General features: G+C 46.5%; 1 protein-coding gene across 1 annotated transcript in view; it reads left to right on the forward strand.

Moving 5' to 3' along the window:
* The first annotated feature begins 6,211 nt into the window (after positions 1–6,211).
* fam189a1 (family with sequence similarity 189 member A1) overlaps positions 6,212–23,455 on the forward strand; it is a 56,499-nt gene continuing 39,255 nt past the window's right edge. The window contains exon 1 of the mRNA XM_070863942.1: positions 6,212–6,415. Within this exon, the coding sequence (XP_070720043.1) occupies positions 6,212–6,415 (204 nt within the window). The remainder of the gene's footprint in view (positions 6,416–23,455) is intronic.

Below are 23,455 nucleotides of genomic sequence, written 5' to 3' on the forward strand. Positions count from 1 at the left end.
CTTTTTTAAAAAGTGGGGTTACATTGGCTACCCGCCACTCCATAGGAACTGATCCAGAGTCAATGGAATGTTGGAAAATGACTGTCAATGCATCTGCTATTTCCAAGGCCACCTCCTTAAGTACTCTGGGATGCAGTCCATCAGGCCCTGGAGATTTATCGGCCTTCAATCCCATCAATTTCCCCAACACAATTTCCAGACTAATAAGGATTTCCCTCAGTTCCTCCTTACGAGACCCTCTGACCCTTCTTATATCCGGAATGTTGTTAGTGTCCTCCTTAGTGAATACCGAACCAAAGTACTTGTTCAATTGGTCCGCCATTTCTTTGTTCCCCGTTATGACTTCCCCTGATTCTGACTGCAGGGGACCGACATTTGTCTTTACTAACCTTTTTCTCTGTACATACCTATAGAAACTTTTGCAATCCGTCTTAATGTTCCCTGCAAGCTTCCTCTCGTACTCCATTTTCCCTGCCCTAATCAAACCCTTTGTCCTCCTCTGCTGAGTTCTAAATTTCTCCCAGTCTCCGGGTTCGCTGCTATTTCTGGCCAATTTGTATGCCACTTCCTTGGCTTTAATACTATCCCTGATTTCCCTTGATAGCCACGGTTGAGCCACCTTCGCTTTTTTATTTTTATGCCAGACAGGAATGTACAATTGTTGTAGTTCATCCATGCGGTCTCTAAATGTCTGCCATTGCCCATCCACAGTCAACCCCTCAAGTATCATTCGCCAGTCAATCCTAGCCAATTCACGCCTCTTACCTTCAAAGTTACCCTTCTTTCAGTTCTGGACCATGGTCTCTAAATTAATTGTTTCATTCTCCATCCGAATGCAGAATTCCACCATATTATGGTCACTCTTCCCCAAGGGGCCTCGCACAACGAGATTGCTAATTAATCCTCTCTCATTACACAACACCCAGTCTAAGATGGCCTCTCCCCGAGTTGGTTCCTCGACATATTGGTCTAGAAAACCATCCCTTATGCACTCCAGGAAATCCTCTTCCACCGTATTGCTTCCAGTTTGGTTAGCCCAATCTATCTGCATATTAAAGTCACCCATTATAACTACTGCACCCTTATTGCATGCACCCATAATTTCCTGTTTGATGCCCTCCCCAACATCACTACTACTGTTTGGAGGTCTGTACACAACTCCCACTAACGTTTTTTGCCCTATAGATTCCACATCATTCAAGCTAATGTCATTCCTAATTATTGTATTAATCTCCTCATTAACTAGCAATGCTACCCCACCTCCTTTTCCTTTTATTCTATCCTTCCTGAATGTTGAATACCCCTGAATGTTGAATACCCCTGGATGTTGAGGTCCCAGCCCTGATCATCCTGGAGCCACGTCTCCGTAATCCCAATCACATCATATTTGTTAACATCTATTTGCACAGTTAATTCATCCATCTTATTACAGATACTCCTTGCATTAAGACACAAAGCCTTCAGGCTTGTTTTTTTAACACCCTTTGTCCTTTTAGAATTTTGTTGTACAGTGGCCCTTTTTGTTCTTTGTCTTGCGTTTCTCTGCCCTCCACTTTTTCTCATCTGCTTTCTGTTTTTTGCTTTTATCTCCTTTTTGTTTCCCTCTGTCTCCCTCCATTGGTTCCCATCCCCCTTCCATATTAGTTTAACTCCTCCCCAACAGTACTAGCAAACAATCCCCCTAGGACATTGGTTCCGGTCCTGCCCAGGTGCAAACCGTCTGGTTTGTACTGGTCCCACCTCCCCAATACCGGTTCCAATGCCCCAGGAATTTGAATCCCTCCCTGCTGCACCACTGCTCAAGCCACGTATTCATCTGCGCTATCCTGCGATTCCTACTCTGACTAGCACGTGGTACTGGTAGCAATCCCGAGATTACTACTTTTGAGGTCCTACTTTTTAATTTAGCTCCTAGCTCCTTAAATTCGTTTTGTAGGACCTCATCCCTTTTTTTACCTATGTCGTTGGTACTAATGTGCACCACGACAACTGGCTGTTCTCCCTCCCTTTTTAGAATGTCCTGCACCCGCTCCGAGACATCCTTGACCCTTGCACCAGGGAGACAACATACTATCCTGGAGTCTCGGTTGCGGCCGCAGAAACGCCTATCTATTCCCCTAACAATTGAATTCCCTATCACTATCGCTCTCCCACTCTTTTTCCTGCCCTCCTGTGTAACAGAGCCAGCCACGGTGCCATGAACTTAGCTGCTGCTGCCTTCCCCTGATGAGTCATCCCCCTCAACAGTACTCAAAGCAGCGTATCTGTTTTGCAGGGGGATGATCACAGGGGACCCTTGCACTACCTTCTTTGCACTGCTTTTCCTGCTGGTCTTCCATTCCCTATCTGGCTGTGGACCCTTCTCTTGTGGTATGACCAACTCGCTACATGTGCTACTCACGTCATTCTCAGCATCGTGGATGCTCCAGAGTGAATCCACTCTCGGCTCCAACTCCGCAACGCGGACTGTCAGGAGCTGGAGGTGGATACACTTCCTGCACACGTAGTCATCAGGGACACTGGAGTCGTTCCTGAGTTCCCACATGGTACAGGAGGAGCATAACAAGTCTTTAAATAATTACAAGACTATCAGCCTTGCTGATAGTGCATGTGCCATCTACTGAGCTGAGCCCCAGCCTATATCTGATCTCAGTTAGGATGGTGATAAGTTACTATTGACCCCAGCAACCTGGGCTCTGGAGGGGAAAAGATCAGGCAGTGACCCTGCTAAATGTAGACATCAAGCAGCATAGACAGCTCCACCATCAATGGCAGAAATTGCCTCTAGGTGCGGTACCGTTCCCAGAAAACCTCAGCACCCAAGAGCGCAAGCATAAACCACTGGCAGTTTATTAGCATTTTTAGAGTTGTGAACAAAAAGCATCATCTGTATTTGATGTGGTTACTAAATTCACAGAGTTATCATCAAGTAAGGAACTGGGATTTATTCATTGACAAAAAGTCACCAACAGTGATAGATGTTCAGATTGTGCCAGGGGTAAATTCACATCTTGTTTTTGAAATCTACAGAATGTGTGCTCCCATGTATTCGCTGAAAGGATAGTCACTTCTTTCCTTAAACATGGGTAGGAACAAGTCAACCCCCTCTCCCCAACTGAGCTCCTTATTACCTCAGTGAGAATTGGCAACACTGCAAGTTAAAAATATCCTAATTAATAAATGAATATAGCAGTTCTGACGAAAGATCATTGACCTGAAATGGTAACGTGGTTTCTCTCTCTCCAGATTCTACCTGACCACCTGAGTATTTCCAGCATACTCTGTTTTTATTTTAAATGAATATTGCAGATCAAAATAGTCAAATATTGGGGAGTTCAACAACAGAATTTGTTTTCTTGCAAATCACCCCCCAGAAATCTCCTCACCATTCGCTTCCTGAGTGTCTTGTATTCTGGTCATAGAATCATAGAAATTTACAGCACTGAAGGAGGCCATTTCGGCCCATCGCGTCCGTGCCGGCCGACAAAGAGCTATCCAGCTTAATCCCACTTACCAACTCTCTGTCCGTAGCCCTGTAGGTTATGGCACTTCAAGTGCACATCCAAGTACTTTTAAAATGTGATGAGGGTTTCTGCCTCTACTATTTCAGGCAGTGAGTTCCAGACCCCCACCACCCTCTGGGTGAAAAGATTTCCCTTCAAATTCCCTCTAAACCTCCTACCAATTACTTTAAAACTATGCTCCCTGGTTGTTGACCCCTCTGCTAAGGGAAATAGGTCCTTCCTGGGTGTCCTGCTGATCAGTAACTCTGAAATCATCAGGGAAGGTTTTCTGAACTTCATTAATTTTAAATTCTTTTTAAAAGTAAAATGGCAAAAGACAATCCTGTGTCACCCCAGAGGGAAAAGATTCCAGGGCAATATTGGAAGAGGAGCAGGGGAATTATCCAAGGTGTCTTAGCCAACATTCCTCCCTCAACCAACATCACCAACACACATTAGCTGCTCATTTATCTCATTGCTGATTGTGTATCTGGCAGAAAACAACTGTAGCTCGTTAAACAGGAGGGCAGAGGTCAGCTTTTAATTTTCTTTTGCTTTTTCTCGGTTACCTTCATTGGGTAAAATTGCAAATAAAAATCGGACTCTCTTTACCACCTGGCTGTCCCAGGCTCCGCCCCGGTTTTCCAGGCCACTGTCCCCCACTGGGCCTGATCATCTGCATCCTCGAGTACTTAAGGAAGAGGCCCTAGAAATAGTGTTTGCAACATTCTATAGAATCTGGTTCAGTTCCTATGGACTGGAGGGTAGCTAATGTAACACCACTTTTTAAAAAAGGAGGGAGAGAGAAAACAGGGAATTATAGACCAGTTAGTCTGACATCGGTAGTGGGGAAAATGTTGGAATCAATTATTAAAGATGTAATAGCAGCGCATTTGGAAAGCAGTGACAGGATCGGTCCAAGTCAGCATGGATTTATGAAAGGGAAATCATGCTTGACAAATCTTCTAGAATTTTTTGAGGATGTAACTAGTACAATGGACAAGGGAGAACCAGTGGATGTGATGTATTTGGACTTTCAAAAGGCTTTTGATGAGGTCTCACACAAGAGATTAGTGTGCAAAATTAAAGCACATTTTATTGGGGGTAATGTATTGATGTGGATAGAGAACTGGTTGGTAGACAGGAAGCAGAGCATCTGGATAATCTGGTCCTTTTCAGAATGGCAGGCAGTTACAAGTGGGGTGCCGCAGGGTTCAGTGCTGGGACCCCAGCTATTTACAATGTACATCAATGATTTAGATGAAGGAATTGAGAGTAATATCTCCAAGTTTGCAGATGACACTAAGCTGGGTGGCGGTGTGAACTGTGAGGAGGATGGTAAGAGGCTGCAGGGTGACTTGGACAGGTTAGGTGAGTGGGCAAATACATGGCAGATGCAGTATAATGTGGATAAATGTGAGGTTATCCACTTTGGTTGCAAAAACAGGAAGGCAGATTATTATCTGTATTGTGTTCCTAATACAGATGAGGCTGCGCACACGGAGGTTAAAGTAACAGTGACCTCAGTCTTTAATAAGTCACTCCAGAGTGAGGAACAGTCCTTAGGGGTCGGCTTATATACAGTGCTCCCAAGGGATGCTGGGATCTCTTGGGACGTCAGGGGATGCGCTCCCTGGTGGCAGAACATGGGAGTGCATGCTTTACAGATACACAACACTCTGAATGGTAACAGATCAGTAAAAGGGGAGGTGCAACTGGGTGTCATGATACATCAGTCATTGAAGGTAGGCATGCAGGTACAGCAGGCAGTAAAGAAAGGAAATGGCATGTTGGCCTTCATAGCAAGCAGATTAGAGTATAGGAGCAGGGAGGTCTTACTGCAGTTGTACAGGGCCTTGGTGAGGCCACACCTGGAATATTGTGTTCAGTTTTGGTCTCCTAGTCTGAGGAAGGACATTCTTGCTATTGAGGGAGTGCAGCGAAGGGTCACCAGACTGATTCCCGGGATGGCAGGACTGACATATGAGGAGAGACTGGATCGACTGGGCCTTTATTCACTGGTGTTTAGAAGGATGAGAGGGGATCTCATAGAAACATATAAAATTCTGATGGGACTGGACAGATTGGTTGCAGGAAGAATATTCCCGATGTTGGGAAAGTCTAGAACTAGGGGACATAGTCTTAGGATAAGGGGTAGGCCATTTAGGACTGAGATGAGGAGAAACTTCTCAGAGAGTTGTTAACCTGTGGGATTCCCGGCCGCAGAGAGTTGTTGATGTCCGTTCACGGGATATATTCAGGAGGGAGTTAGATATGGCCCTGACGGCTAAGGGGATCAAGGGGTATGGAGAGAAAGCAGGAAAGGGATACTGAGGGAATGATCAGGCATGATCTTATTGAATGTTGGTGCAGGCTCGAAGGGTCGAATGGCCTACTCCTGCACCTATTTTCTATGTCCTAGGCCCCGCCCCTCTGCCTCAGGCCCCGCCCACTGCCCCAGGCCCCGCCCCCCCCCGCTCGGGAGCAGCCGCCGTGGCTCCGGTTGAGCGCCGGCTGCTGGGACTGAGCGGGCCGCCTGTCGGTGCGGGGTGGAGCGCCGGGCTCCTGGGCCGGGCCCTGCCGCTGGCTGAGGGCCCGGTTACTCCTGGCAACCGAGAGGCGCCGCTCGCTCGCGCGCCCCCGCCCCCTGCCCACGTGCCCGCCCCGCGCGCCACCCGTCTCCCGCGGTCCCGCGCTCCGGTCTGGCGATGCCCGGCGGCCGCTCCCGCTGCCGCTCGCTGGGCCCCGCGGTGTCCGAGTCCCGGGCCCGGGCCCGGGCCCGCCTCATGCTGGCTCTCGGCGCCGCGCAGATGGCGCTCGGATGTCTGATCGTCGCCGTCAGCTTCGCCGCCCTGGCGCTCACCACCTCGGCTCGGGTCCGCCACTCGTGCCCCTTCTGGGCCGGCTTCTCGGTGAGTGACTCGGCCGCAACCCGCTCCCCCGGGGCAGGTTAACCGATAGTGACAGGTTAACCATTGGTGACATGTTAACCTGGTTAGGGACAGGTTAACCATTGGTGAAGGTTACCCGATAGTGACAGGTTACCTGGGCTAGTGACAGGTTAACCATTGGTGAAGGTTACCCGATGGTGACAGGTTAACCGGGTTAGGGGCAGGTTAACTGTTAGTGACCGGTTACCCGATAGTGACAGGTTACCTGGGCTAGTGACAGGTTAACCATTAGTGAAGGTTACCCGATGGTGACAGGTTAACCGAGTTAGGGACAGGTTAACCATTAGTGAAGGTTACCCGATGGTGACAGATTACCCGGGCTCGGGACAGGTTAACCATTAGTGACATGTTAACCGGGTTAGGGACAGGGTCACTGGGTTAGGGATAGGTTAACCTAGATTAGTGACAGATAACCCATTTTAGTGACCGGTTAACCATTGGGGCAGGTTATCCGGGTTAGGGGCAGGTTACCCAGATTAGTGACTGGTTAACCTAGTTAGTGGTGGGTTATCTGACCCCCGCCCCGACAGCGAGCCTGGAATACAAAGGGAGGACGTTATGTTGCAGCTGTACAGAGCTCTGGTCAGACCCCGTCGGGAGCACTGCGTTCAGTCTAGGGGGGTATATTGGCCTTGGAGGGGAGAAGCGCACTTCACCAGATTGATACCGGGGCTAAAAGGGTTAGATTAAAAGGACAGGTTGTGGAAATCTGGAACTCTACCCACACCCTGCCCCAAAAAGCTGTTGAGTCTGGGGGCAATTGAAAATTCTTGTTCGGGAAGGCTATTAATGGTTACGGAACTAAGGTGGGTAGATGGTTGAGGTAAATATCATCCATGATCTCATTAAAATAAATAAATAAGACTTGCATTTATATATCGCCTTTCACAACTACCAGACGTCTTAAAGTGCTTTACAGCCAATGAAGTACTTTGGAAGTGTAGTCACTGTTGTAATGTAAGAAATGTGGCAGCCAATTTGCGCACAGCAAGCTCCCACAAACAGCAATGTTATAATGACCAAATAATCTGTTTTTTTGTTATATTGATTGAGGGATAAATAATGGCCCCAGGACACCAGGGATAACTCCCCTGCTCCTCTTCAAAATGATGCCGTGGGACTTCCGACAGTGTAGCGCTCCCTCAGTACTGCCCCTCCGACAGTACGATGCTCCCTCAGTATTGCCCCTTCGACAGTGCGACACTCCCTCAGTACTGCCCCTGTCACAGTGCTGTGCTCCCTCAGCACTGCCCCTCCGACAGTGCGGCACTCCTTCAGCACTGCCCCTCCGACAGTGCGGCACTCCTTCAGCACTCCCCCTCCGACAGTGCGGCGCTCCCTCAGCACTGCCTCTCCGACAGTGCGGCGCTCCCTCAGTACTGCCCCTCCGACAGTGCGGCACTCCCTCAGTACTGCCCCTCCGACAGTACGATGCTCCCTCAGTATTGCCCCTTCGACAGTGCGACACTCCCTCAGTACTGCCCCTGTCACAGTGCTGTGCTCCCTCAGCACTGCCCCTCCGACAGTGCGGCGCTCCCTCAGCACTGCCTCTCCGACAGTGCGGCGCTCCCTCAGTACTGCCCCTCCGACAGTGCGGCACTCCTTCAGTACTGCCCCTCCGACAGTGCGGGGCTCCCTCAGTACTGCCCCTCCGACAGTGCGGCGCTCCCTCAGCACTGCCCCTCCGACAGTGCGGCGCTCCCTCAGTACTGCACTGTGAGTGTCAGTTTAGATTTATGTGCTCAAGTTCCTGGAGTAGGAGTTGAACTCACAAACGTCTGACTCAGAGGCGAGGGTGTTACCAACTGAGCCATGGCTGACACATAAATTGAATAGCGGAGCAGGCTCCAGGGGATGAATGGCCTCTTCCTGTTCCTATGTTGGGTGACCCAGTTTCCCCTGGAGGGGGGAGGTCAGATCCTGTTACAAACCAGTGGCCTCTCCCGGTGCATTTGTGAGATTTACTATCAATGCTTTTCTGCCTTTAAAGATACTTTGTAGATATTTATTTGAGTTTTGCTGGATTGAGTATAACGAATAGCTGCCCGTGATGTGCCAGATTGTGCCGTGCCCTGTTGTGCCGTGCCCTGCCGCTCCTGGGATAGCCCGTTGCCGCTATCTCACCACATTTCTGCAGTTCAGCCACCGCCTGTTGCTCTGAGTAATAATCCCCACTCACCGACTGCCGCCTTCACTACACACACTCAGTGTGACCTGTACAAAACAAAAATGTGCCCTCTGTTAATGAAAAATACATATATGCTTCCTATGTAATTGTCAGGTCAGGAGGGGCATGAGGACCCCAGCACCAGGTTAACGGCTGTTAATCCAAGACTGTCGCCCCTCGTGGCTGAACCATCCCCCTCCCTCTGTCATTCTGTCTCCAGGCACAAGCTTTGAGTTTAAGGATTTATTGTGGGCTGTTAGAGAATCATCGAATGGTACAGCACAAATGGAAAACGTTCAGCCCATCGTGCCTCTGCGGCTCTTTGAAAGAGCTACCAATTAGTCCCACTCCCCTGCTGTTTCCCCCTAGCCCTGCACTGGATCAGTCCTTACTGTCGCTCTTTTTAATTATCAAGTATGTTGTTAAAATGATTTGCACTTAATCTTGCCTGCCCGTCTGTCTGCCCTGATGCTACATTTTCTATTAAATGGATGACCTCAATGGAAGTAGATTGATAATTGTTGCAATCAGTACAGTTTTCCTTTCCAATTGTACGTATTTATCTAATGAAGATTAAATGTTTGATAAATATAGAAACACTTTCTTGAAGCGAGTTGTCTTGCAATGAATGGAGGTGACTGACCCGGAGTCATTCTGGCTGGAAATTCATAACCCAGAGGGATCACTTCACTCTCTGATTAATCTTTCTTGACCAATCCCATTTGGGCAACATGTTCTCAGCTCTGAGTACTACACCAACATTAATACATGGCGAATGTAGCTGTTGGACTGCACCGTGCTTTGGTTCATTCCAGCTCTCTCGTATTTGCTTTGTAATGTCCAAGATTGGAGACATACTATAAATTTGAGCAAGTATCTGGTACCTTTGCTCTCTGAAACCTCCCACGGTCTAGCCCCACGCAGTAGACGAAGAGTTGCCTTTTGGATTGGTCTGCTGCCTGTGTTGCAGGTTTTTCGGAAATAACTTTTCATTTAAGTTCATTTTTACTTTGCCAGATTGAGTGTTCCTCCTGTAGTCAGCGGGATAATATAACCAGTTTTGTTTTTGTTTAGCACTTTAACACAGGGCAACATCCTGAGGCGCTTCACAGAGGTGGAATCAGGAGATTGGTGGAGATTGCACATCAGATCCATGGTCCTGTTTAACACAGTGCATGGTCTACACATCTCCATCTCTACTCTGGGACTGTCAGAGTTTCAATAATTAAGCAAGACTAAGATGGAATCTTGTTTGCTTGGTAATGGGATAACTGATGGTGACAGATGAATGAGGAATCTGGGAGGCCTTGCTTTGACAGACAGTTCCCTGTGTGGGGCTAATGCCCTCCTCGAGTCACTTCATTCAAATCTATTCTATTTGGGGATTACTGTCAGTGAATAAGTTAAATGAGTCGATTAAAATGCTGGCATCGGGATAGGCAGACAAGACCTTGAGGCCAAGGTATGTTATGGTTTGAGACTTTTATTAAGTGCACATTTCTCACTATTGATATTATTGATGTTTGATCGTCCTGTAATATTTGACCAAAAATCAGTTCATGTTCCTAATTGGTGGAAAGAGAAAGACTTGCAGTTCTGTAGTGCCTTTCATGACCTTAGGACGTCCCAAAGCCAATAATGTGCGTTTGTAGTGTAGTCACTGTTCTAATGCAGGTAAATGCGGCAGCTAACTTGTGCACAGCAAGTTCCCACACTCAGCAATGCGATAAATGAGAATCCATTTTTGTGATGTTGATTGAGGGATAAATATTGGCCAGGACACCGAGGATAACTCCCCTGCTCTTCTTCCAAATAGTGCCGTAGGATCTTTTATATGAAGTCGAGGCCTCAGTTTAACATCTTGTCCGAAAACAGCACCTCTGACCACAAGGTTTGATTCTTGATCTGTATTGAGTCACCGCCCCTGGCTCGGCTTCCTGCTGCTGATCACTGACCAATGTCCCTGACAGAAAGTCTATGGGTGAGGGCAACATCAGCCTCAGGTTCAGCTGTGATAGCCTCCAGAGATCAATAGCCGGGCACACTCACGTCTGGTGTCATTACGGATGTTGCCAGAGGGTGACCTCCACCTGTGCGATTGAACACAACAAGAGTCAGGGCCTTTGGAGGAAGGTTGAAAATTGATCGAAAAAGATCTCTGTTGCTGGGTGCACTGTGTGTGATAATTGTACATTAAACAGGCAGCGCTGTGCAGTTTAAACTGTGGCACAGATGGTTTCACAGTGTTATATCCAAGTAGGATCTTCTGCAAGGGATGACTTGTACCAGCTGTACAGTTAAACGTACCGACAGAGCCTGCCAGGCAATCTGTTAGTGAAATGCTGCACCTCAGCTCACAAAGGATGGGAGCGATGGGGAGGGGAGCGGTGAGAAGGAGAGAGCGGGGAGTGGGGGAGGCCAGCGATGGGGGAGGGGAGTGGGGGAGGCCAGCAATTGGGGAGCGGGGAGGGGAGTGGGGGAGGCCACGCAACCTGTAATACCCCGGACACGCGGCCTGTAATGCCCCGGACACGCAGCCTGTAATACCCGGGACACGCAGTCTGTAATATAACTGAGTGTTGATTGGTATTCTGTCAAAGCAAAATAACGTAAGAACATAACATAAGAATTAGGAACAGGAGTAGGCCATCTAGCCCCTCGAGCCTGCTCCGCCATTCAACAAGATCATGGCTGATCTGGCCGTGGACTCAGCTCCACTTACCCGCCCGCTCCCCATAACCCTTAATTCCCTTATTGGTTAAAAATCTATCTATCTGTGACTTGAATACATTCAATGAGCTAGCCTCAACTGCTTCCCTGGGCAGAGAATTCCACAGATTCACAACCCTCTGGGAGAAGAAATTCCTTCTCAACTCGGTTTTAAATTGGCTCCCCCGTACTTTGAGGCTGTGCTCCCTAGTTATAAGAACATAACATAAGCAATAAACTGGTAGAAATCTGATTGGGGACAATGGAATGCTGGAAATATGAAAACTCACAGCCTCATACGAACAATGACAGGCAGGTAAAGACCCTCTGGTCCCTCGAGTCTGTCCCGCACAATTGCAATACCTTGTGTATCACAACATAGACACTCCACCCCACCCCAAATCATGTGATCTCCTGGGAGAGGCAAAATAAAAACCCAGATTAAAAACCCTAGGAAAAAAATATCTGGGAAATTCTTCTCCAACCCATCTGGGCGATGAAACTAGTCCAGGAGATCACTCTGGCCTTGAATAGTACCTACCTTCTGAGGGAGCAGCTCTCAGCCACTGTCAGAAACAAATCCAGCTTTCGCTTTCACCTCCTGTGATTCTTGACTGATTTTGACACCTATAAAAACACCTGGAAACTTGGAAGATTCTGTTTTTTAGTCTTAAACCACAAATAAATGGCTATGTAGCCATGCATTGTCAGAGATTGGAGGTTTGCATAGTTTCTTAATGGAAGGACCAACTCTTTAATGTGTATCTTTAACATTTATAGGCTTATTATTAGGCATGTAGTTAAGTAAAGCTGGTTGATTTAGAGACTGCAGAAGAATTAAACACATGACAGGAAATTGATTTCTGCAGCTCAGTTGGCGATAAAAGGAACATTGGAATATATTGGGCTGGAAAGACTAATAAGAGAAAATAGACAAAAGGAAAGAGGTATATGGAATTAAGTAAAGTATGAGGAGCGATTCAAAAACATATAAAAATGATGAGAAAATATTCTCTAAATCTATCAGTAAAAAGAGAATGATTAACTGCGGGGTGAGACCTGAGAGAGGATCGTGAGTTAGTGAAGGATTATTGGAACTTGGCAGGGATACTGAACAAGTAATTCACTTTAGTGTTTACAATAGCTAGAGATATTGGAGAGGAGGTAAACCCTGAATTGATTAAAAGTGAGATGAGAGATAAAAGGGAAGTATTAAAGAAATGTGTGAGCTTAAAGGAGGACAAAGTTCCAGGACATGACAGGATACATCCCAGGATCCTGAGGGAAATGGGGGAAGAAATAGCAGAGACACGAGGAATATTTCAGGATTTAATTGAGAGTGGATGTGTGCCAGAGAGCTGGAGAGTGACCAACACAAAACCCATTCTCAAATAGAGAGGCAGAGCTAACTTGGGTAATTACAGGCTAGTTAGTTTAACATTTGTGGGATGCAGACTTTTGGAATCTTTAAAGGTTAAATTTCAAAATATCTACATGAAAAAAATATCAAGAAATAGCTAACACAGATTTCAGAAAGCAAGGTCGTGTTTGACAAAACTGGAGGAGTTCCTTGAGAGGAGCTGCAATATGGTGGATGGAAAAAAATGTAGTAAATGTGGTTGACATTGATTTCCAGAAAGCCCACTGCAGGGTAAAAGAAAAGAAAGACGTACATTTATATAGCACCTTTCACCACCACCGGATATCTCAAAGTGCTTTAGAGGCAATGAAGTACTTTTGGAGAGTAGTCACTGTTGTAATGTGGGCTACTTATCCAATACCCTTTGAAAGCTGTGATTGAGTCTGCCTCCAGGCTAACACATTCCAGATCCTAACCGCTCGCTGTGTGAAAAAGTTTTTTCTTAAGTCGCCTTTGGTTCTTCTGCCAATCACCTTAAATCTGGTTCTCGACCCTTCTGCCAGTGGGTACAGTTTCTCTCTATCTACTCTGTCTAGACCTCATGATTTTGAACACTCGACCATATTTCCTTTCAATCTTCTCTGCTCTAGGGAGAACAACCCCAGCTTCTCCAGTCTATCCACGTCCCTCATCCCTGGAACCATTCTCGTAAATCTTTTCTGCGCCCTGTCCAAGGCCTTCACATCCTTCCTAAAGTGCGGTGCTTTACTCCAGTTTGAGGCCGAACCAGCGTTTTATACAGATTGATTATAATTCCTTGCTTTTGTACTCTACCATTATTCATGAAGCCCAGGATCCCGTACGCTTTCTCAACCTGCCCTGCCACCTTCAACGATTTGTGCCCATATACCCCCAGGTCTTTCTGTTGATGCACCCCCTTTAGGATTGTACCCTTTAGTTTATATTGCCTCTCTTCATTTTCTACCAAAATGTATCACTTCGAACTTTTCTGTGTTAAATTTCATCCGCCACGTGTCCGCCCATTTCACCAGCCTGTCTGTGTCCTCTTGAAGTCGATCACTCTCCTCCTCACTGTTCACTATACTTCCAGGTTTTGTGTCATCTGCAGATTCTGAAATTGTGCCCTGTACACCCATATCCAAATCATTGACATATATCAAGAAAAGCAGTGGTCCCAATATCGACCCCTGGGGAACATCACTGTATACCTTCCTCCAGTCCGAGAAACAGCCGTTCACCACTACTCTCTGTTTCACGTCACTCAGCCAATCCCGTATCCATGCTACCAGGGGGGACTGGGTTTATGTATGGAAGCTGCTTTTTGCTTGTTGAGGGAGGGAGAGAGAGAGAGAGAAGCATTCCTGACACAAGACAGACATTTAACTTTTTGAATTAGAATTTTAAATCAATTAGTGATATTGGACATGGCTTATCTGAAAATTGTGCAGGGACCAGATGCTGTAAACTTCAGAGCTTGTATAGAGCAAATGGAATTTGGAACGTGCTTTGCATCAAGACTGCATGCTTTGTTATAAATTCATACACTTTAAATTTCACTCAAAATCTTCCAAAGAATTTAAATATATTTCTATCCAGAGGACAGTGCTTTATATAAATGTAATGATGTGATGCATATGAAAAGGTCTGTATAACCATACAATGAGTTACCATAGCTCACATCCACCTTCCTTTGTTCATTGTAAGAGACCTGTCAGTGAAGCTCCACCCCTCCCCCATCCTGGCCACTGAGGGGGAAGAGATGCAGTGGTTGCTGTCGAGGTTCATCCCAAGCAGCTCCGTAACACAGGACTCTGTGCTCTACGGGCTGTTCCCAGGGACACACACCGAGACAGACATCACCTGCTGCTGGAGGGCCATCAACTCGGTCAAAGACGCTCTTTGGTCTTGCCGAAACTTGCTGGTTCTCCAGAGCAAGGAGATGTCCACGTCTGCGTGTTGCAGACTGGCGCAATCCAAGATCCAGGATTACGTGCTGAGGGACGCACTTAAAATTGGTGAGTCACCGCAAAGGCACGGTGGGGAAGGGCCACAGTTTAAAGCCCTTCCTCCACGGTAAACCCAGGGGCAGGAATCAGTACAAAACCCCCCTCGGGCTGTATTTGTAATTTACTTTTTGTGTACATGGAGCACCATGATCTGTAAACACCTATGTAGTGCCATGTACAATGCAAGGTCTGTTGCGAAATGCATGTTAAAAAGAAAAACAAAATGTAAATGTACCGTCACCCATTCCGTGTACTGTAATTTGTTTGCATGTACTACAAGGTATCCCGTATTGGACCGAATTGCACTTGAACTGGAAAACAAGGAAATGTAACGAACGGAACTGCCGTCAGCACCCAAATAATAGTGTATGGGATTGCTGACCGCAGCTAAAGGTATTGAAATGCCTTTGAATGTACTGTACAGATTTTTTTATGAATAAAGTATATTTTGAAATTTAAAAAAAACTGGGAAGAAAATGCAGAGCCAGCTTTCTATTTCATAAATCAGTCAGTTAAAGATTTACTGAGTGACGATGAATTACAGGTGGGGTCAGCCATGGCTCAGTCTTTAGCACTCTCGCCGCTGAGTCAGAAGATTGTGAGTTCAAGTCCCACTTCAGAGACTTGAGCCCCTAATCCACGCTGACACTCCCGCGGCACTGTCGGAGGTGTCATCTTTTGGATCAGACGTTAAACTGAGGTCCTGTCTGCCCACTCAGATGAATCCCACTGCAGTATTTCAAGTTCTCCCCGGTGTCCTGGGATAGTCTGGTCGTTTATTTCATTGCTGTTTTGTGGGAGCTTGCTATGCGCAAATTGGCTGCCACGTTTCCTACATTACAACACTTCAAAAATAATTCATTGCCTGTAAACCACTTTGTGACGTCTAGAGGTTATGAAAGTAGCTATATAAATGCAAGTCATTCTTTCTTTTACGTATGAATTATATCTAACATTGACAGCAGATCTGTATTTTAGTCACCGTCCTGAGCATTGTATAACACTGGGGTACAGTGCTGGGGGGTACAGGTCTGTCACTATATAACACTGGGGTACAGTACTGCTGGGTACAGGTCTGTCACTGTATAACACTGGGGTACAGTACTGGTGGGTACGGGTCTGTCACTCTATAACACGGGTACAGTACTGGTGGGTACAGGTCTGTCTGTATAACACTGGGGTACAGTACTGGTGGGTACAGGTCTGTCACTGTCTAACACTGGGGTACAGTACTGGTGGATACAGGTCTGTCACTGTATAACACTGGGGTACAGTACTGGTGGGTACAGGTCTGTCACTGCATAACACTGGGGTACAGTACTGGTGGGTACAGGTCTGTCAGTGTATAACACTGGGGTACAGTACTGGTGGGTACAGGTCTGTCACTATAACACTGGGGTACAGTACCGGTGGGTACAGGTCTGTCACTGTATAACACTGGGGTACAGTACTGGTGGGTACAGGTCTGTCACTGTATAACACGGGTACAGTACTGGTGGGTACCGGTCTGTCATACAATGAGTTACCATAGCTCACATCCACCTTCCTTTGTTCATTGTAAGAGACCTGTCAGTACTGGTACTGTATAACACACGGGTACAGTACTGGTGGGTACAGGTCTGTCACTATAACACGGATACAGTACTGGTGGGTACAGGTCTATCGCTGTATAATGGATACAGTACTGGTGGGTACAGGTCTGTCGTTGTATAATGCTGGGGTACAGTACTGGTGAGTACAGGTCTATCACGTATAACACGGGTACAGTACTGGTGGGTATAGGTCTGTCACTGTATAACACTCGGGTACAGTACTGCTGGGTACAGGTCTGTAACTATTACAATGGGGTACAGTACTGCTGGGTACAGGTCTGTCACTGTATAAAACTGGGGTACAGTACTGGTGGGTACAGGTCTGTCACTGTAGGGTAAGTACTGGTGGGTACAGGTCTGTCACTGTATAACACTGGGGTACAGTACTGGTGGGTACAGGTCTGTCACTGTAGGGTACAGTACTGGTGGGTACAGGTCTGTCACTGTAGGGTACAGTACTGGTGGGTACAGGTCTGTCACTGTAGGGTACAGTACTGGTGGGTACCAGTCTGTCACTGTAGGGTACAGTACTGGTGGGTACAGGTCTGTCACTGTAGGGTACAGTACTGGTGGGTACAAGTCTGTCACTGTAGGGTACAGTACTGGTGGGTACAGGTCTGTCACTGTATAACACTGGGGTACAGTACTGGTGGGTACAGGTCTGTCACTGCAGGGTACAGTACTGGTGGGTACAGGTCTGTCACTGTAGGGTACAGTACTGGTGGGTACAGTCTGTCACTGTATAACACTGGGGTACAGCACTGGTGGGTACAGGTCTGTCACTGTAGGGTATAGTACTGGTGGGTACCAGTCTGTCACTATAGGGTACAGTACTGGTGGGTACAGGTCTGTCACTGTAGGGTACAGTACTGGTGGGTACCGGTCTGTCACTGTAGGGTACAGTACTGGTGGGTACCAGTCTGTCACTATAGGGTACAGTACTGGTGGGTACAGGTCTGTCACTGTAGGGTACAGTACTGGTGGGTACAGGTCTGTCACTGTAGGGTACAGTACTGGTGGGTACAGGTCTGTCACTGTAGGGTACAGTACTGGTGGGTACCAGTCTGTCACTATAGGGTACAGTACTGGTGGGTACCGGTCTGTCACTGTAGGGTACAGTACTGGTGGGTACAGGTCTGTCACTGTAGGGTACAGTACTGGTGGGTACAGGTCTGTCACTGTAGGGTATAGTACTGGTGGGTACAGGTCTGTCACTGTAGGGTACAGTACTGGTGGGTACAGGTCTGTCACTGTAGGGTACAGTACTGGTGGGTACAGGTCTGTCACTGTAAAATGTTAGCAGAATTGAGGCCCATGGAATTAAAAGGAAAGTGCAGTGTGGATATGAATTTGGCTGAGGGACAGAAAGCAGAGCGTCGTGGTGGACGGTTGTTATTCTGACTGGAAGGATGTGCACAGTGATGTTTCCCAGGGGTTGATATTAGCAACAACAAAATCAACAACTTGTATTTATATAGCGCCTTTAATGTAGTGAAACGTCCCAAGGCGCTTCACAGGAATATTATGAGATAAAACTTTGACACCGAGCCACATAAGGAGAAATTAGGGCAGGTGACCAAAAGCTTGGTCAAAGTGGTAGGTTTTAAGGAGCGTCTTGAAGGACGAAAGAGAGGCGGAGAGGTTTATAAGAACATAAGAAATAGGAGCAGCAGTAGGCTACCTGGCCCCTTGTGCCTGCTCCGCCATTTAATAAGATCATGGCTGATCTGATCATGGACTCAGCTCCACTTCCCTGCCCACTTCCCATAACCCCTTATTCCCTAATCGCTCAAAAATCTGTCTATCACCGTCTTAAATATATTCAATGACCCAACCTCCACAGCTCTCTGGGGCAGAGAATTCCACAGATTTACAACCCTCTGAGAGAAGAAATTCCTCCTCATCTCAGTTTTAAATGGGCGGCCCCTTATTCTGAGACTATGTCCCCTAGTTTTAGTTTCCCCTATGAGTGGAAATATCCTCTCTGCATCCACCTTGTTGAACCTCCTCATTATCTTATACGTTTTGATAAGATCACTTCTCATTCTTCTGAACTCCAATGTATATAGGCCCAACCTACTCAATCTATCTTCATAAGTCAAACCCCTCATCTCCGGAGTCAACCGAGTGAACCTTCTCTGAACAGCATCCAATGCAAGTATATCTTTCCTTAAATACGGAGACCAAAACTGTACGCAGTACTCCAGGTGTGGCCTCACCAATACCCTGTACAGTTGTACTAGGACTTCTCTGCTTTGATACTCCATCCCCCTTGCAATAAAGGCCAACATTCCATTTGCCTTCCTGATTACTTGCTGTACCTGCATACTCACTTTTTGTGTTTCATGCACAAGGACCCCCAGGTCCCTCTGTACTGCAGCACTTGGCAATTTTTCTCTATTTAAATTAGAATTTGCTTTTCTACTTTTTCTGCTAAAGTGGATGACCCCACATTTTCCCACATTATACTCCACCTGCCAAATTTTTGCCCACTCACTTAGCCTGTCTATATCACTTTGCAGATTTTTTGTGTCCTCCTCACAATTTGCTTTCCCACCCATCTTTATATCATCAGCAAACTTGGCTACATTACATTCGGTCCCTTCATCCAAGTCATTCATTTTGGTTTAGGCAGGGAATTCCAGAGCTTCGGGCCTAGGCAACAGAAGGCACAGCCACCAATTGTCGAGCGATTATAATCCGGGATGCTCAAGAGAGCAGAATTAGAGGAGCGCAGACATCACGGGGGGTTGTGGGGCTGGAGGAGATTACAGAGATAGGGAGGGCCATGGAGGGATTTGAAAACAAGGATGAGAATTTTGAAATCAAGGCAATGCTTAACCGGAAGCCAATGCAGGTCAGCGAGCACAGGGACGAAGGGTGAGTGGGACTTGGTGCGAGTTAGCACAAGGACAGCTGAGTTTTGGATCACCTCAAGTTTACGTCGGGTGAAATATTGTAGGCCAGCCAGGAATGCGTTAGAATAGTCAAGTCTAGAGGTAACAAAGGCATGGATGAGGACGTCAGCAGCAGATGAACTGAGGCAAGGCTGGAGACGGGCGATGTTACAGAGGTGGAAATAGGTCTTAGTTATGCTGTGGATATGTGATTGAAAGCTCACTTCAGGGTCAAATATGACACCAAGGTTGCAAACAGTCTGGTTCAGCCTCAGACAGAAGTTGGGGAGAGGGATGGAGTCAGTGGCTAGGGAAAGGAGTTTGTGGCAGGGACCGAAAGCAATGGCTTCAGTCTTCCCAATATTCAATTGGTGAAAACTTCTCATCCAGAACTGGATGTCAGACAAGCAGTCTGACAATTTAGAGACCGTGGAGAGGTCGAGAGAAGTGGTGGTGAGGTAGAGATGGGTGTCATCAGCGTACATGTGGAAACTGACGCTGTGTTTTCAGATGATATCGCCATGGGGCAACATGTAGATGAGAAATAGGAGGGGCCAAGGGCAGATCCTTGGGGGACACCAGAGGTAACGATGCGGGGGCGGGAAGAGAAGCTGTTGCAGGTGATTCTCTGGCTACGATTAGACAGATAAGAATGGAACCAGGCGAGTGCAGTCCCACCCAGCTGGATGATTGGTGGAGAGGCGTTGGAGAAGGATAGAGTGGTCAACCGTGTCACAGGCTGTAGACAAGTCAAGAAGGATGAGGTGGGATAGCTTGCCTTTGTCACAGTCACAAAGGATTATGTCATTTGTAACTTTGATTAGGGCCATTACTCTTTTTGATATATATTAATGAATTGGACTTGGTGTATGTAGGGCATAAGTTCAAAGTTTTCAGATGATACAAAGTTTGGAAATGTTGTAAAAAATGAGGAGGATAGTAACAGACATCAGGAGGACATAGACTGGTGAAATGGGGAGGCATATGGCAGATGAAACTTAATGCAGAAGTGTGAAGTAATTCATTTTGGAAGGAAACGTTGCCACTTCTTCCTTTCCTGTGTGTGTGTGAGAGTGAGTGTCAGTATGTGAGAGAGTGTGTGTCAGTGAGAGTGAGTGTCAGTGTGTGTGTATGTGTGTCAGTGTGCGTCTGTTCTTGTGTGTGTGAGTGAGTGCTAGTGTGTGCGTCTGTGCGCCAGTGTGTGTGTCTGTTCTTGTGTGAGAATGAGTGTTTGTGTGTATGTGTGTCAGTGTGTGTCTGTTCTTGTGTGTATGTGTGCCAGTGTGTGTGTCTGTTCTCGTGTGTGTGTGTGTGTGTGTGAGATTGTCTGTGTGTGTCTGTTCTTGTGTGTGAGAGTGAGTGTGTGTCAGTGTGTGTGTTTCTGTTATAGAAACATAGAAAATAGGTGCAGGAGTAGGCCATTCGGCCCTTCGAGCCTGCACCGCCATTCAATGAGTTCATGGCTGAACATGCAACTTCAGTACCCCATTCCTGCTTTCTCGCCATACCCCTTGATCCCCCTAGTAGTAAGGACTTCATCTAACTCCTTTTTGAATATATTTAGTGAATTGGCCTCACTCTCTGGGTGAAGAGGTTTCTCCTCATCTCGGTCCTAAATGGCTGACCCCTTATCCTTCAACTGCGATCCCTGGTTCTGGACTTCCCCAACATTAATAAGAACATAAGAATTAGGAACAGGAGTAGGCCATCTAGCCCCTCGAGCCTGCTCCGCCATTCAACAAGATCACGGCTGATCTGGCCCTGGACTCAGCTCCACTTACCCGCCCGCTCCCCATAACCCTTAATTCCCTTATTGGTTAAAAATCTATCTATCTGTGATTTGAATATATTCAATAAGCTAGCCTCAACTGCTTCCTTGGGCAGAGAATTCCACAGATTCACAACCCTCTGGGAGAAGAAATTCCTTCTCAACTCGGTTTTAAATTGGCTCCCCCGTATTTTGAGGCTGTGCCCCCTAGTTCTAGTCTCCCCGACCAGTAGAAACAACCTCTCTGCCTCTATCCTGTCTATCCCCTTCATTATTTTAAATGTTTCTATAAGATCACTCCTCATCCTTCTGAACTCCCAACTAGTAAAGACCCAGTCTACTCAATCTATCATCATAAGGTAACCCCGTCATATCCGGAATCAGCCAAGTGAATCGTCTCTGTACCCCCTCCAAAGCTAGTATATCCTTCCTTAAGTAAGGTGACCAAAACTGCATGCAGTACTCCAGGTGCGGCCTCACCAATACCCTATACAGTTGCAGCAGGACCTCCCTGCTTTTGTACTCCATCCCTCTCGCAATGAAGGCCAACATTCCATTCGCCTTCCTGATTACCTGCTGCACCTGCAAACTAACTTTTTGGATTCATGCACAAGGACCCCCAGGTCCCTCTGCACCGCAGCATGATGTAATTTCTCCCCATTCAAATAATATTCCCTTTTATTTTTTTTTTCCCCAAGGTGGATGACCTCACATTTTCCGACATTGTATTCCATCTGCCAAATCTTAGCCCATTCGCTTAACCTATCTAAATCTCTTTGCAGCCTCTCTGTGTCCTCTACACAACCCACTTTCCCATTAATCTTTATGTCATCTGCAAATTTTGTTACACTACACTCTGTCCCCTCTTCCAGGTCATCTATGTATATTGTAAACAGTTGTGGTCCCAGCACCGATCCCTGTGGCACACCACTAACCACCGATTTCCAACCCGAAAAGTACCCATTTATCCCGACTCTCTGCTTTCTGTTAGCCAGCCATGTCTCGATCCATGCTAATACATTTTCTCTGACTCCGCATACCTTTATCTTCTGCAGTAACCTTTTGTGTGGCACCTTATCGAATGCCTTTTGGAAATCTAAATACACCACATCCATCGGTACACCTCTATCCACCATGCTCGTTATATCCTCAAAGAATTCCAGTAAATTAGTTAAACATGATTTCCCCTTCATGAACCCATGTTGCGTCTGCTTGATTGCACTATTCCTATCTAGATGTCCCGCTATTTCTTCCTTAATGATAGCTTCAAGCATTTTCCCCACTACAGATGTTAAACTAACCGGCCTATAGTTACCTGCCTTTTGTCTGCCCCCTTTTTTAAACAGAGGCGTTACATTAGCTGCTTTCCAATCCAAAGGCACCTCCCCAGAGTCCAGAGAATTTTGGAAGATTATAATGAATGCATCTGCTATAACTTCCGCCATCTCTTTTAATACCCTGGGATGCATTTCATCAGGACCAGGGAACTTGTCTACCTTGAGTCCCATTAGCCTGTCCAGCACTACCCCCCTAGTGATAGTGATTGTCTCAAGGTCCTCCCTTCCCACATTCCCGTGACCAGCAATTTTTGGCATGGTTTTTGTGTCTTCCACTGTGAAGACCGAAGCAAAATAACTGTTCTTGTGTGTGAGAGTGAGTGTCAGTGTGTGTGTCTGTTAGTGTGTGTGAGAGTGAGTGTTTGTGTGTCAGGTTGTGAGCCGAATGATCTCCTTTGAAAAAATACTGCATTTCTATAGCATCTTTCATTACCTCAGGACCTCGCAAAGCGCTTTACAGCCAATGAAGTACTTTTGAAGTGTAGTCACTGTTGTAATGTAGGAAACGGAACATGTGCAATGTGCAGAACAAGGGGTAAATTTTCTGAATTTATTTCAGTGATTTGTTCTTTTCTGAAAGATTTTTGAGGATTCTGTAGTTTGGTATAACCAGGATGATCTACTCCTCTGCAATTTATTTCCATGGTAGAATTGTTCAAAATAGGCAGTCGGGTTAACTGAATGCTGCAGTCGCTTGGACATCACAACGCAAATTCATCATCTGCTCATACATGAATGTCTCCCCAAGTTCTGACAAAAGATTAAAACATTAACTCTGTTTTTCTCTCCACAGATGTTGCCTGACCTGCTGAGTATTTCCAGCATTTTCTGTTTTTATTTCAGATTTCTAGCGCACCCACAGTACTTTACTTTTGTTCCTCTGTAGACTGATCTTGTGCCAAACTTCACTACTCGGTCTGGTTCAAGTTGGCAGCATGTTGGCCCATAGCTCGAGACAGTTTCTTATCTGTGTCCTCACCATGTACAGCTAATTCTTTCCCTTGCTGTCCCGCCAACTATTCTTTGAAGCATTTGATTGAAAGCATTTAGCTAAGTCTTTATTCCACTCATCTGTGTTGGGGGAAAATATCCCGCCTGACTTTGAATGTTGCCTATTTTATATTGTGTCCTTTTTGTTGCTCAA

Source organism: Pristiophorus japonicus, chromosome 21, assembly GCF_044704955.1.
Source record: "Pristiophorus japonicus isolate sPriJap1 chromosome 21, sPriJap1.hap1, whole genome shotgun sequence".
Taxonomy (NCBI): Eukaryota; Metazoa; Chordata; class Chondrichthyes; family Pristiophoridae; genus Pristiophorus; species Pristiophorus japonicus.